Here is a 12,725-nt window from a genome sequence, read left to right on the forward strand (position 1 = left end):
TACTGGTCCATTCTAGTTGCCTAAGATGAAGGTTTGGGAACTTAGAGAAGTAAATAAAAGGAAGAGAAAAACAGCAGTTATTCCAAATGATGCTATTCAAGTCTGAGCTCGTGGGTTACATTTATTATGAAGGCAGATGGTTGAAAGACCCAAGTTTACAAGACTCATAATTAACTGGCTTTCAGCAGAAGGTGCAGAAGGATGCTGCCAAAATGCTCTGGGACAAATATGTGGACAGTTCTCAAGAGCTCCAGGAGACAGGGTTGCAGAAAGCCTAGCAATTGGGTAATTGTCTCCTAGCAACCAGTTGCTGTTTAAATAATCAGTAGTCATGCCAGTGAGGATAAACCAGAACATTTCGGTTGCACTTAACACTAAGTAGTAGACTGGTTAAGTAGAATCATTTGTGACATTTGCAGTAGTACTTCCCGGAGAAAAATTTCAGCACACCCACTCAGCTTGACTCAAGTAGGTCTCCCCTCTTGGTGTAAGAACATGAGCTGAGAATTTTTAAACCATAAAGGTGTTTCCCAAATGAAGGTAATTTGAGCCATTCCATTGAATTTATTGAATGTTGAGAGACAGAAAATCGAAAGATGAAGACAGACTAGTAGGAACACATAGGATAGACTAAAGGAAGCGGGGTGCCTGTCATTGTGTCCCCATGTCTCATAACTAATGGCAATGTCAAGACCTATGCATTTTCATTTTGGTCTTGGCAATGCTCTATATAATTATTGTTACACTTGAATTGCTCTCTTTTCTACTCCCAAGTGAATACCGGGAACCCTTTTTTTCAATGATTTCTCCTCTTTCTTCCCTCCAGAGTTATAAAACGCTGGTCAAACTCTCTGGATTTCAGCCAGTTGTGTGGCCAAGTAAATTTCTCAGAGAGACAAAGAACCCATGAATACCATTGCCTGTGTGCATGCAACAGGAACACTACACAGAGTAAGATTTTGAAAAAAATTTCAAGCTTCAGATTAGTATAATTTAGGTGAACACTGATTAATGACATGTAGGAGAGATTTGATATAAGTAAATGTACACACACACACACACAAGATGTGCCCTGTTGATATGAGAAATATTGAATCATTAAAAACAACAGATATTTTTATTGTCTGCTTTGCATATAAAGTATGTCAAAGGACACAAATGTGTTAAACTATTGCACACGTCTATAATGCAGCTTATACTATAAAAGCAGAGATGAGGAAAATCTGTAAATAACCAGAATATAGACTAAAAGATGATAATCAATATTAAGTATCCATTACATTTTTGGTGCTGAATATAATATATACAGCCCCAATCTCATCAACCCTAACTTTTAGTTCTCAAGGAACTGATACTTATTTGTTCATTTAATCTTCACACCAACTCTTTGAGGTGAGTATTATTCCTATGTCGCAGATAATAAAAATATGGCTCAGTATGTATTCAGTGTCCAGACAGGTGTACAAGTGGCATAATTCTCAGTTTCACTTTGTTCTTATTGATGGCTTTATTGATTATGAAGGTTAGACTTTGTAAAGGATTTTCTTTAACTCCAGTTTTAAGAACAAGATCATTTCTATTTAGGATTCTTTTTTTTTTCCAGTGTGGATATCAAAGGTGTGAGCCGATTATGTAAGCTTATGTGCCGCACGAAATGGAATTTAATAGCATACAGTTATTCCCCTGCTCACATTACAGAAGTTCATTTGAAAGTCAATGTCTTGAATCTCAGAACCTCTTTTCCTCATTGAAGCTGTACTATACATGATCTCTAGGCCAGCCACAAGAGACTTATTTTAATACATAATGTAGCACATTGCATAGTAGTACTATCTCAGTTACAATTAAACAACATTCATATTTGTTTTGTGGGAAATTTTCATCTCAAGATGTTATAAATTCATTCTCCCTATACATGCAATTTGGACAGAGAGAAAATGAACTAAAGGTACTACATTTACCTAAAGGCACACATATCTCTGGAGCAACAAATGAACAGCTGGTTATCTCCATTCCTCTTCCCCACTCTTTGCCTGGGGACACCCCTTCTTTATAGGTCCTATTATCAGAACGTGATATAACATTTCAAAGCCTCTCTGCTTTGAATAGTTACAAAGGATAACTATCCTAGGCTCCAGAGTCCAACTCTCCACTAACATGTCAGATACAAGTCATTCTTGGGGTCCCATTTGGTATAGTCAATGAATGGTATCTTCTGAATTTTTATGAATGGCCAAAGAAATTTCTTTTTTTATTTTCTTTATGTTTTTTGTTATTCTGTATATCTAGTTTTTACATTGAAAAATTATGTGATTTAGGACATTGATTTCAACAAGCTTTGTCCTTAGTCATGGCATATGAAGACAGGAGATAAAAATTGTAAATAGTGGTTTTTCTTAGTACCAAAGTATAAGGTACAGGTTCTATATAGCTGGACAACATGGTAATAGTTAATCAAATACAGGGTTTTATATAAATATTAGTGTGTGCATTTCTCTGGAGAGGGATCTCCAGCTTTTATCAGATTTACAATGGGATCTCAACCTCAAAAAGATTAAGAACCATCCATATAAAGGTTGTCATTGCCTATGAAATGTCGAGTCATTATTTCATGGTGAAACCCTATTTATAGGAATTTATCAGCATTGGCTCCTGAAAATGCAAGCCCCAACTTCCTACTTATTTTCCAAACCCTAAGCCCTACACCAAAAATCAACTGGAAAAATCAGACATCCTGTTAGGTGGAGCCAAATGTAGGCAATTCTATGATGTTTGGCCCAAGCCAATTAGTGAATAATTTAAAGTTTCAAAAAGAATGTTAACTTATTTGAAATAGTCCTGGGAGCATCAGTATTTTTAGCATTCCCTGTCTAATAAGCTTTGTGATTTTGTTTAAAATGTGATGATTAAAGGACTCTTAAAATAGGGGATTCTCAAGATCTCCAATTAACCTAACTCTCACATGGCATTCTTCATCCTCACCTCTCAAAAGATAAGATACATTACTTAGCTATTAACTGTTACACTTAGTGCTGCTGCTGGTTACAAGTGGGAGATCTTGACCAGCTGTGCTTCAACTCAACTGAAAAGTAGGGCAATAGGCAAAAAAATGGACTTGATCATTGGCTTGAAAGATAGAATAATTGTAGTGTGTGATAGCTTCCAAGTATGGAGCTCATAAATATGTGACAGGTACTGTACAAAATGCTTTACATGCATATCACATTTAATACAATAAATACCCAGTTGTTTACTTCATTTTACAGATAGTGAAACTGAGCCCCAAGTCACATCCTTAGTAAATGCTTGTGGCCTGGTTCCATAGACCACTACAGTAGAGATTAATTTCCAGACAGTGGGAACTTAGGGAGAATGAGTTGCCAGACACCTTCATACAAGTTTCTTCCTTGAAGGCCAGACAGGGAGAGCAGGGTCTAAATTCAACTTGCAACTTGTCTCTTTAAGAGAGAAAAGTAGGATAAGATGACCTCATGGAGTTCACTTCACCAGTTTTCTCTGCCCTTGAAAGGAGAAACTGCTGTTACAGGGAAAGAGTGCTAAGGATTTTCAGTGTAAAAAACTTGACAGTTACAACAGGGACAAAAGAAAACTGTGACATCAGAGGAAAGAAAAGTTTCATGTGGTTATCACTTTATTTTTTAAACGCCATTCCAGAAAAGTAATCCCCCCTTGTATGGGTGGAGCAAGGGGAGGATACATTTTGTTTCCCATTCGAAGAATGATGTGAAACAGCTCATCTGTGTAAAATTGGCCTTGGCAGTGCTGCCGGGACCAGTGAGGCCTTAAGGAATCTGCTAAGTAAACGCTGATTGTGTAAGTAGTTGGCCCAAAAACTGGGGTGTGTTTTGCACACCGAAGCTTTATTCATGCCATCACGGCAAAAATATGCAAAGAAAGCTGTGACTTTCTCATAACGTGTCAATTACTGCTTCCTCTTTCCCTTCTTCACTCCAGGTCTTTTCTATGAACTATTTTCAACAGAGGCTGTTGACCTTATACGCATGAACAGCCCCAAGGCAGTGTGGACAGGACCACCAATGGCTGCACAGCACATGAATCACTTATTGTCTCTTAATTGCAAGTTCTGTCTTTTTCCGCATACCTACCCAGAGCGCCCACAGACATTGTTTGGACTCTTGGGGAGTACTGAGTGTTGGTTTTACTGACCTATATTGTTGAACTTGTCTTTTTTCTTTTCTTAATCCTTCCTAGTGACACAAGAAGATAGGAGATTATTCCATCCCCTCAAAAAAGCATATTTTGCTGGTAGCACATGACAATGGGAGTAGTTCCCTCAGGTTGATAGAGTTGATTGATATTTTCTGCTTCAAGGGAAAACCGTGAAATCTGCTTCATGTTGAATACATGGAGCCCAGTGGTCCTTTCAAAGAGGATTTGTTCCTTCACCACTTTGAGTCTTTTGGGGGTGTTTTAAAGCCCTTTCGTTTCTGAATTTGATTTGCCACCATTGAAAATTGTGTACAGCACATGCCATCTTCTCTCTCTACCCTGAACGCTTAGTACCCTGCTCTTCAATGTATCTTCAGCCAGACTCTCATCTTCATCAACCCTCATTGCTGCTCCTGGGAGCATAAAATCATCTCTTACCCTGTCACTGATTTCCTTGACCTTCCCCCATTGGTTGCTGTGATTTCTGAACTGCATGTATCTGATTTGCCTTTTCCATGCCTCTGCCATGGCTGTAGGATTTCTTTGTGAACAGTAACTCCAAGCAGGTAAGTGAGCTAAAACCCACACTTTGCTTAATGTAACTCCTTGGCTTACTATAAGCTCAAAATGTCTTGGTTTTCCTAGGGTTTTTTTTTTTTTTCTGATGGTGTAATACAATGCCTACTTAATTTCACATTGGGTTTCAACTCTTAACTGAATATTGAGAGGTATGCCTGAAGTCTCAGCACAATACGAAACAGTTAAAGTTTGGTCACATGGTGCCTCTTATTATAAACTCCATGTTGTCTTTGTTTCCTAAACTGTTATCCAGTTCTAGAACTCTGGTTTCCTTACTTTTTTTTTTTTTGGCCAGAGTTCCCTATTTTTTAATCTTTTTTATTTTTTAAATTGGGGTATAGTTGCTTTACAATGTTGTGTTAGTTTCTGCTGTATAACGAAGTGAATTAGCTATACATATACATATATCCCCATATCCCCCCCTCTTGGACCTGCCTTCCACCACCACCCCCCACCCCCGCGACCCCATCCTGCCCATCTAGGTCACCACAGGGCACCGAGCTGAGCTCCCTGCGCTATACAGAAGGTTCTCACTAGCTATTTGTTTTATACATGGCAGTGCACATATGTCAATCCCAATCTTGCACGTCCATTCTCTATGTCTGCTTTCACTTCTTTCATTTTTTAACGGCATGATCTGTTTTTTAAATTGATCCTGACCTTTAACAAAATCAAACTTGCTATTTATCAAGTCAATCTATGTTTTCACCTTGATGCCCAGTTTACTCAAACTGGTATTTTATGTATAATTGTTTTATGCCTCTTCCACCATAAATTATGACTGGCCCTCATTGCTTACAGCTCTCTGTACAGCAGTAGAGTGTGTAAGTAGTGTTTTATTGTTAATCGAGGTAAATCGAACCAATGCCTTGAACTGCGCCCTCCCTGTTGTCCTTCAGGCTCCAGGGTAATGAAAGGTACCATCTGGGCTTGGGAGCTTCCTGTTGCACATGAAGACGTTTGGAAGGTTTTATTGTTCAGCTTTCTGAGTGTTCAGGATGCAAATGGTTCTGGGGTGAATGGGCCCTGTAAATGGCTGGACCAGCAGTGGCATGTTTCAGCTGAGCTTGATTCATAGTGACAGTCCTTCTGTCTGCTATCCATCGGGATTTGGGGGACAAAAGGAGGGTACCGTTCATTAATAATTTATGCATCTTCAACTTAGAAGCACTTTGTTCTTCCAAATAATGCTTTTTCAAATGTGGGTGGTCAGCTTTTCTTATTTTCCTTTGTCAACTACATTTTAGCCTTTGTTTCAATTCCACCACCTGCATACATTCCCCTGCTTACCGTCTCGGCTTTGCGCGTGTGTGTGTGTGTGTGTGTGTGTGTGTGTGTGTGTGTGTGTGTACAGCAAATATAAAGGAAAACTGTGTATCTGAAGTCGGAATGTCCCTGTTTGACTTTGATGGATTTCTTTCATGCTCTTTATAGAAAGAAGCAGATGCCATTGATGACACACTGGGCTCCAAACTTAAAGTCAGAGAGCTTTCGGTGATTGATGGTCGGAGAGCTCAGAATTGCAACATCCTTCTATCGAGGTATTGTTGATGTTGTCTAAACATTTCTGGTAGGACCAACTTTCTTTTTTTTTTTTAATTTAATTTAATTTAATTTTTTTATACAGCAGGTTCTTATTAGTTATCTGTTTTAAACATATTAGTGTATATATGTCAATCCCAATCTCCCAATTCATCTTACCACCCCCCACCCCCGCTTTCCCCCCTTGGTGTCTATACGTTTGTTCTCTACATCTGTGTCTCTATTTCTGCCTTGCAAACCAGTTCATCTGTACCATTTTTCTAGATTCCACATATATGCGTTAATATATGATATTTGTTTTTCTCTTTCTGACTTACTTCACTCTGTATGAGTGAAGTTTCTAGGTCCATCTGCGTCTCTACAAATGACCCAATTTTGTTCCTTTCTATGGCTGAGTAATATTCCATTGTATATATGTACCACATCTTCTTTATCCATTCATCTGTTGTTGGGTATTGAGGTTGCTTCCATGACCTGGCTATTGTAAATAGTGCTGCAATGAACATTGGAGTGCATGTGTCTTATTGTGTGTGTGTTTTTTTTTTTATAAATTTTATTTATTTATATTTTTTATTTTTGGCTGTGTTGGGTCTTCACTGCTGCACGTGGGCTTTCTCTAGTTGTGGCAAGCGGGGGCTACTCTTCATTGTGGTGCATGGGCTTCTCATTGCAGTGGCTTTTCTTGTTGCGGAGCACAGGCTCTAGGCACATGGGCTTCAGTAGTTGTGGCTCATGGGCTCTAGAGTGCAGCCTCAATAGTTGTGGCACATGGGCTTAGTTGCTCTGCGGCACGTGGGATCTTCCCAGACCAGGGCGTGAACCTGTGTCCCCTGTATTGGCAGGTGGATTCTTAACCACTGTGCCACTAGGGAAGTACGGTGTGTGTCTTTTTGAATTATATTTTTAAAAAATTATTATTTTCTCTGGGTATATGCCCAGTAGTGGGATTGCTGGATCATATGGTAATTCTATTTTTAGTTTTTTAAGGAACCTCCATACTATTCTCCATAGTGGCTGTATCAATTTACATTCCCACCAGCAGTGCAAGAGGGTTCCCTTTTCTCCACACCCTCTCCAGCATTTGTTGTTTGTAGATTTTCTGATGATGCCCATTCTAACCAGTGTGAGATGATACCTCATTGTAGTTTTGATTTGTATTTCTCTAATAATTAGTGATGTTGAGCAGCTTTTCATGTGCTTCTTGGCCATCTGTATGTCTTCTTTGGAGAAATGTCTATTTAGGTCTTCTGCCCTTTTTTTTTTTTTTTTTGCGGTACATGGGCCTCTCACTGTTGCGGCCTCTCCCATTGTGGAGCACAGGCTCCGGATGCGCAGGCTCAGTGGCCGTGGGTCACGGGCCCAGCCACTCCACGGCATGTGGGATCCTTCCAGACCGGGTCACGAACCCGTGTCCCCTGCATCAGCAGGCGGAGTCTCAACCACTGCGCCACCAGGGAAGCCCTTCTGCCCATATTCTGATTGGGTTGTTTGTTTTTTTAATATTGAGCTGCATGAGCTGTTTATATATTTTGGAGACGAATCCTTTGTCCATTGATTCATTTGCCAATATTTTCTCCCATTCTGAGGGTTGTCCTTTCATCTTGTTTATAGTTTCCTTTGCTGTGCAAAAGCTTTTAAGTTTCATTAGGTCCCACTTGTTTATTTTTGTTTTTATTTCCATTACTGTAGGAGGTGGGTCAAAAAAGATCGTGCTGTGATTTATGTCAAAGCATGTTCTTCATGTTTTCCTCTAAGAGTTTTATAGTATCTGGTCTTACACTTAGGTCTTTAATCCATTTTGAGTTTATTTTTGTGTATGGTGCTGGGGAGTGTTCTAATTTCATTCTTTTACATGTAGCTGTCCAGTTTTCCCAGCACTCTTATTGAAGAGGCTGTGTTTTCTCATTGCATATCCTTGCCTCCTTTGTCATAGATTAGTTGGCCATAGGTGTGTAGGTTTATCTCTGTACTTTCTATCCTGTTCCATTGATCTATATGTCTGTTTTTGTGCCAGTACCACATTGTCTTGTTTACTGTAGCTTTGTAGTATAGTCTGAAGTCAGGGATCCTGATTTCCTCCAACTCCATTTTTTCCCCTCAAGATTGCTTTAGCTATTTGGGGTCTTTTGTGTCTCCTTACAAATTTTAAGATTGCTTTGTTCTAGTTCTGTGAAAAATGCCATTGCTAATTTGATAGGCATTGCATTGAATCTGTAGATTGCTTTGGGTAGTATAGCCATTTTCACAATATTGATTCTTCTAATCCAAGAACATGGTATATCTCTCCATCTGTTTGTGTCATCTTTCATTTCTCCCATCAGTTGTCTTATAGCTTTCTGGGTACAGGTCTTTTGTCTCCTTAGGTAGGTTTATTCCTAGGTATTTTATTCTTTTTGTTGCAATGGTGAATGGGATTGTTTCCTTAATTTCTCTTTCTGATCTTTCATTGTTAGTGTATAGGAATGCAAGAGATGTCTGTGCATTAATTTTGTATCCTGCAGCTTTACCAAATTCATTGATTAGCTCTAGTAGTTTTCCAGTGGCATCTTTAGAATTATCTATGTACAGTAATCTGCAAACAGTGACAGTTTTACTTCTTTTTTTCCAATTTGTATTCCTTTTATTTCTTTTTCTTCTCTGATTGCTGTGGCTAGGACTTCCAAAACTATGTTGAGTGATAGTGGCAAGAGTGGACATCCTTGTCTTGTTCCTGATCTTAGAGGAAATGCTTTCAGTTTTTCACCATTGAGAATGATGTTTGCTGTGAGGTTTGTTGTATATGGCCTTTATTATGTTGAGGTAGGTTCCCTCTATGCTCACTTTCTGGAGGTTTTTATCATAAATGGGTGTTGAATTTTGGCAAAAGCTTTTTCTGCATCTATTGAAATGATCATATGGTTTTTATCCTTCAATTTGTTATTGTCGTGTATCACATTGATTGATTTGCCTATATTGAAGAATCCTTGCATCCCTGGGTTAAATTCCACTTGATCATGGTGTATGATCCTTTTAATGTGTTGTTGGATTCTGTTTGCCAGTATTTTGTTGAGGATTTTTGCATCTATTTTCATCAGTAATTTTGGTCTGTAGTTTTCTTTTTTTGTAGTATCTTTGTCTGGTTTTAGTATCAGGGTAATGGTGGCCTCGTAGAATGAATTTGGGTGTGTTGTTCCTTCCTCTGATATTTTTTGGAAGAGTTTGAGAAGGATGGGTGTTAGCTTTTCTCTAAATGTTTGATAAAATTCACCTGTGAAGCCATCTGGTCCTGAACTTTTGTTTGTTGGAAGATTTTTTTAATATATATATTTCTTTTTTTTTTTTTTGTGGTACGTGGGCCTCTCACCACTGCGGCCCCTCCCACTGTGGATCACAGGCTCTGGACGCACAGGCCCAGTGACCATGGCACACGGGCCCAGCTGCTCCGCGGCATGCGGGTTACTCCCGGACCGGGGCACAAACCCGCGTCCCCCGCCTCGGCAGGCAGACTCCCAACCACTGCGCCACCAGGGAAGCCCCTGTTGGAAGATTTTTAATCACAGTTTCAATCTCATTACTTGTGATTCGTCTGTTCATGTGTTCTATTTCTTCCTGGTTCAGTCTTGGAAGGTTATACCTTTCTAAGAATTTGTCCATTTCTTCCAGGTCGTCCATTTTATTGGCATAGAGTTGCTTGTAGTAGTCTCTTACGATGCTTTGTATTTCTGCAGTGTCCGTTATAACTTCTCCTTTTTCAGTTCTAATTTTATTGATTTGAGTCCTCTCCCTCTTTTTCTTGATGAGTCTGGCTAAAGGTTTATCAATTTTGTTTATCTTCTCAAAGAACCAGCTTTTAGTTTTATTGATCTTTGCTGTCTTTTTCTTTGTTTCTATTTCATTTATTTCTGCTCTGATCTTTATGATTTCTTTCCTTCTACCTACTTTGCATTTTGTTTGTTTTTCTTTCTCTAGTTCCTTTAGGTGTAAGGTTAGAATGTTTATTTGAGATTTTTCTTGTTTCTTGAGGTGGGATTGTATTGATATAAACTTCCCTCTTAGAACTGCTTTTGCTGCATCCCATAGGTTTTGAGTCATCGTGTTTTCATTGTCATTTTTCTCTAGGTAGTTTTTGATTTCCTCTTTGATTTCTTCAGTGATCTCTTGGTTATTTAGTAACGTATTGTTTAGCCTCCATGTGTTTGTGTTTTTTACGTTTTCTTCCCTGTAATTGATTTCTGATCTCATAGCATTGTGATCGGAAAAGATGCTTGATATGATTTCAATTTTCTTAAATTTACCATTTGACCCTAGATGTGATCTATCCAGGAGAATGTTCCATGTGCACTTGAGAAGAAAGTGTAATCTGCTGTTTTCGGATGGAATGTCCTATAAATATCAATTAAATCTATCTAGTGTATTGTGTCATTTAAAGCTTCTGTTTCCTTATTAATTTTCTGTCTGGATGATCTGTCCATTGGTGTAAGTGAGGTGTTAAAGTCCCCCACTATTATTCTGTTACTGTCGATTTCCTCTTTTATAGCTGTTAGCATTTGCCTTATGTATTGAGGTGTTCCTATGTTGGGTGCATATATATTTATAATTGTTATATCTTCTTCTTGGATTGACCCCTTGAACATTATGTAGTGTCCTTCCTTGTCTCTTATAACATTCTTTATTTTAAAGTCTATTTTGTCTGATATGAGTATTGCTACTCCAGCTTTCTTTGGATTTCCATTTGCATGGAATATCTTTTTCCATCCCCTCACTTTCAGTCTGTATGTGTCCCTAGGTCTGAAGTGGGTCTCTTGTAGACAGCATGTATATGGGTCTTGTTTTTAATCCCCATTCAGCGAGCCTGTGTCTTTTGGTTGGAGCATTTAATCCATTCACATTTAAGGTAATTATTGATATGTATGTTCCTATTACTATTTTCTTTAAAAAATTACTTTTATTTTTATTTTATTTATTTTTGGCTGTGTTGGGTCTTTGTTGCTGCACATGGGCTTTCTCTAATTGCACCGAGTGGGGGCCACTCTTTGTTGCTGTGCCCGGGCTTCTCACTGCAGTGGCCTCTCTTGCTGCAGAGCACGGGCTCTAGATGCATGGGCTTCAGTAGTTGTGGCGCGCAGGCTCAGTAGTTGCTCCGCAGCATGTGGGATCCTTCCGGACCAGGGATCAAACCCGTGTCCCCTGCATTGGCAGGCAGATTCCTATCCACTGCGCCACCAGGAAAGCCCCCTATTACCATTTTCTTAATTGTTTTGGGTTTGTTTTTGTAGGTCCTTTTCTTCTCTTGTGTTTCCTGCCTAAAGAAGTTCCTTTACCATTTGTTGTAGAGCTGTTTTGGTGGTGCTGAATTATCTTAGCTTTTGCTTGTCTGTAAAGCTTTTGATTTCTCTGTCAAATCTGAATGAGATCCTTGCCAGGTAGAGTAATCTTAGTTGTAGGTTCTTCCCTTTCATCACTTTAAATATATCATGCCACTCCCTTCTAGCTTGTAGAGTTTCTGCTGAGAAATAAGCTGTTAACATTATAGGAGTTCCCTTGTATGTTATTTGTCATTTTTCCCTTGTTGCTTTTAGTAATTTTTCTTTGTCTTTAATTTTTGTCAATTTGATTACTATGTGTCTCAGCATGTTTCTCCTTGGTCTTATTCTGCCTGGGACTCTCTGCGCTTCCTGGACTTGGGTGGCTAATTCCTTTCCCACATTAGCGAAGTTTTCGACTATAATCTCTTCAAATATTTTCTCAAGTCCTTTCTCTCTTCTCCTTCTGGCACCCCTATAATGTGAATGTTGTTGCATTTAATGTTGTCCCAGAGGTCTCTTAGGCTGTCTTCATTTCTTTTCATTCTTTTTTCATTATTCTGTTCCATGGCAGTGAATTCCACCATTCTGTCTTCCAGGTCACTTATCTGTTCTTCCACCTCAGTTATTCTGCTATTGATTCCTTCTAGTGTACTTTTTTATTTCAGTTACTGTATTGTTCATCTCTGTTTGTTTGTTCTTTAATTCTTCTAGGTCTTTTTAAAACATTTCTTGCATCTTCTCAATCTTTGCCTCCATTCTTTTTCCGAGGTCCTGGATCATCTTCACTATCATTATTCTGAATTCTTTTTCTGGAAGGTTGCCTATCTCCACTTCATTTAATTGTTTTTCTGGGGTTTCATCTTGTTCCTTCATCTGGTACATAGCCCTCTGCCTTTTCATTTTGTCTGTCTTTCTGTGAACATGGTTTTCGTTCCACAGGCTGCAGAATTGTAGTTCTTCTTGCTTCTGCTGTCTGCCCTCTGATGGATGAGGCTATCAGGATGAACTTTTCTATCATGTGGCTCCAAACCACATGTTTGGACTCATCCTTTTACCTGGACTCTGCTGAGGGTCAGTTCTCTGAGTTTCTTCTGTCTGACATGAAGAGGACCGTTAGTGCCTCCTTTC

General features: G+C 39.0%; 1 protein-coding gene across 10 annotated transcripts in view; it reads left to right on the top strand.

Moving 5' to 3' along the window:
- Positions 1 to 12,725, top strand: part of DAAM1 (dishevelled associated activator of morphogenesis 1) — a 179,277-nt gene that overhangs the window by 128,338 nt on the left and 38,214 nt on the right. For 9 of the 10 annotated variants that reach the window (XM_089907765.1, XM_089907762.1, XM_089907764.1 and 6 more), the window contains one exon: positions 6,205 to 6,311. In XM_089907765.1, the coding sequence (XP_089763891.1) occupies positions 6,205 to 6,311 (107 nt within the window). Of the gene's footprint in view, positions 1 to 4,727; positions 4,758 to 6,204; positions 6,312 to 12,725 lie in introns of all 10 variants that reach the window. The other variant, XM_089907771.1, reaches the window with a different exon arrangement.

This window comes from Delphinapterus leucas, chromosome 2 (assembly GCF_059928025.1).
Source record: "Delphinapterus leucas isolate spDelLeu-1000000601 "Yukka" chromosome 2, BTC_Dleu_Yukka2, whole genome shotgun sequence".
Taxonomy (NCBI): Eukaryota; Metazoa; Chordata; class Mammalia; order Artiodactyla; family Monodontidae; genus Delphinapterus; species Delphinapterus leucas.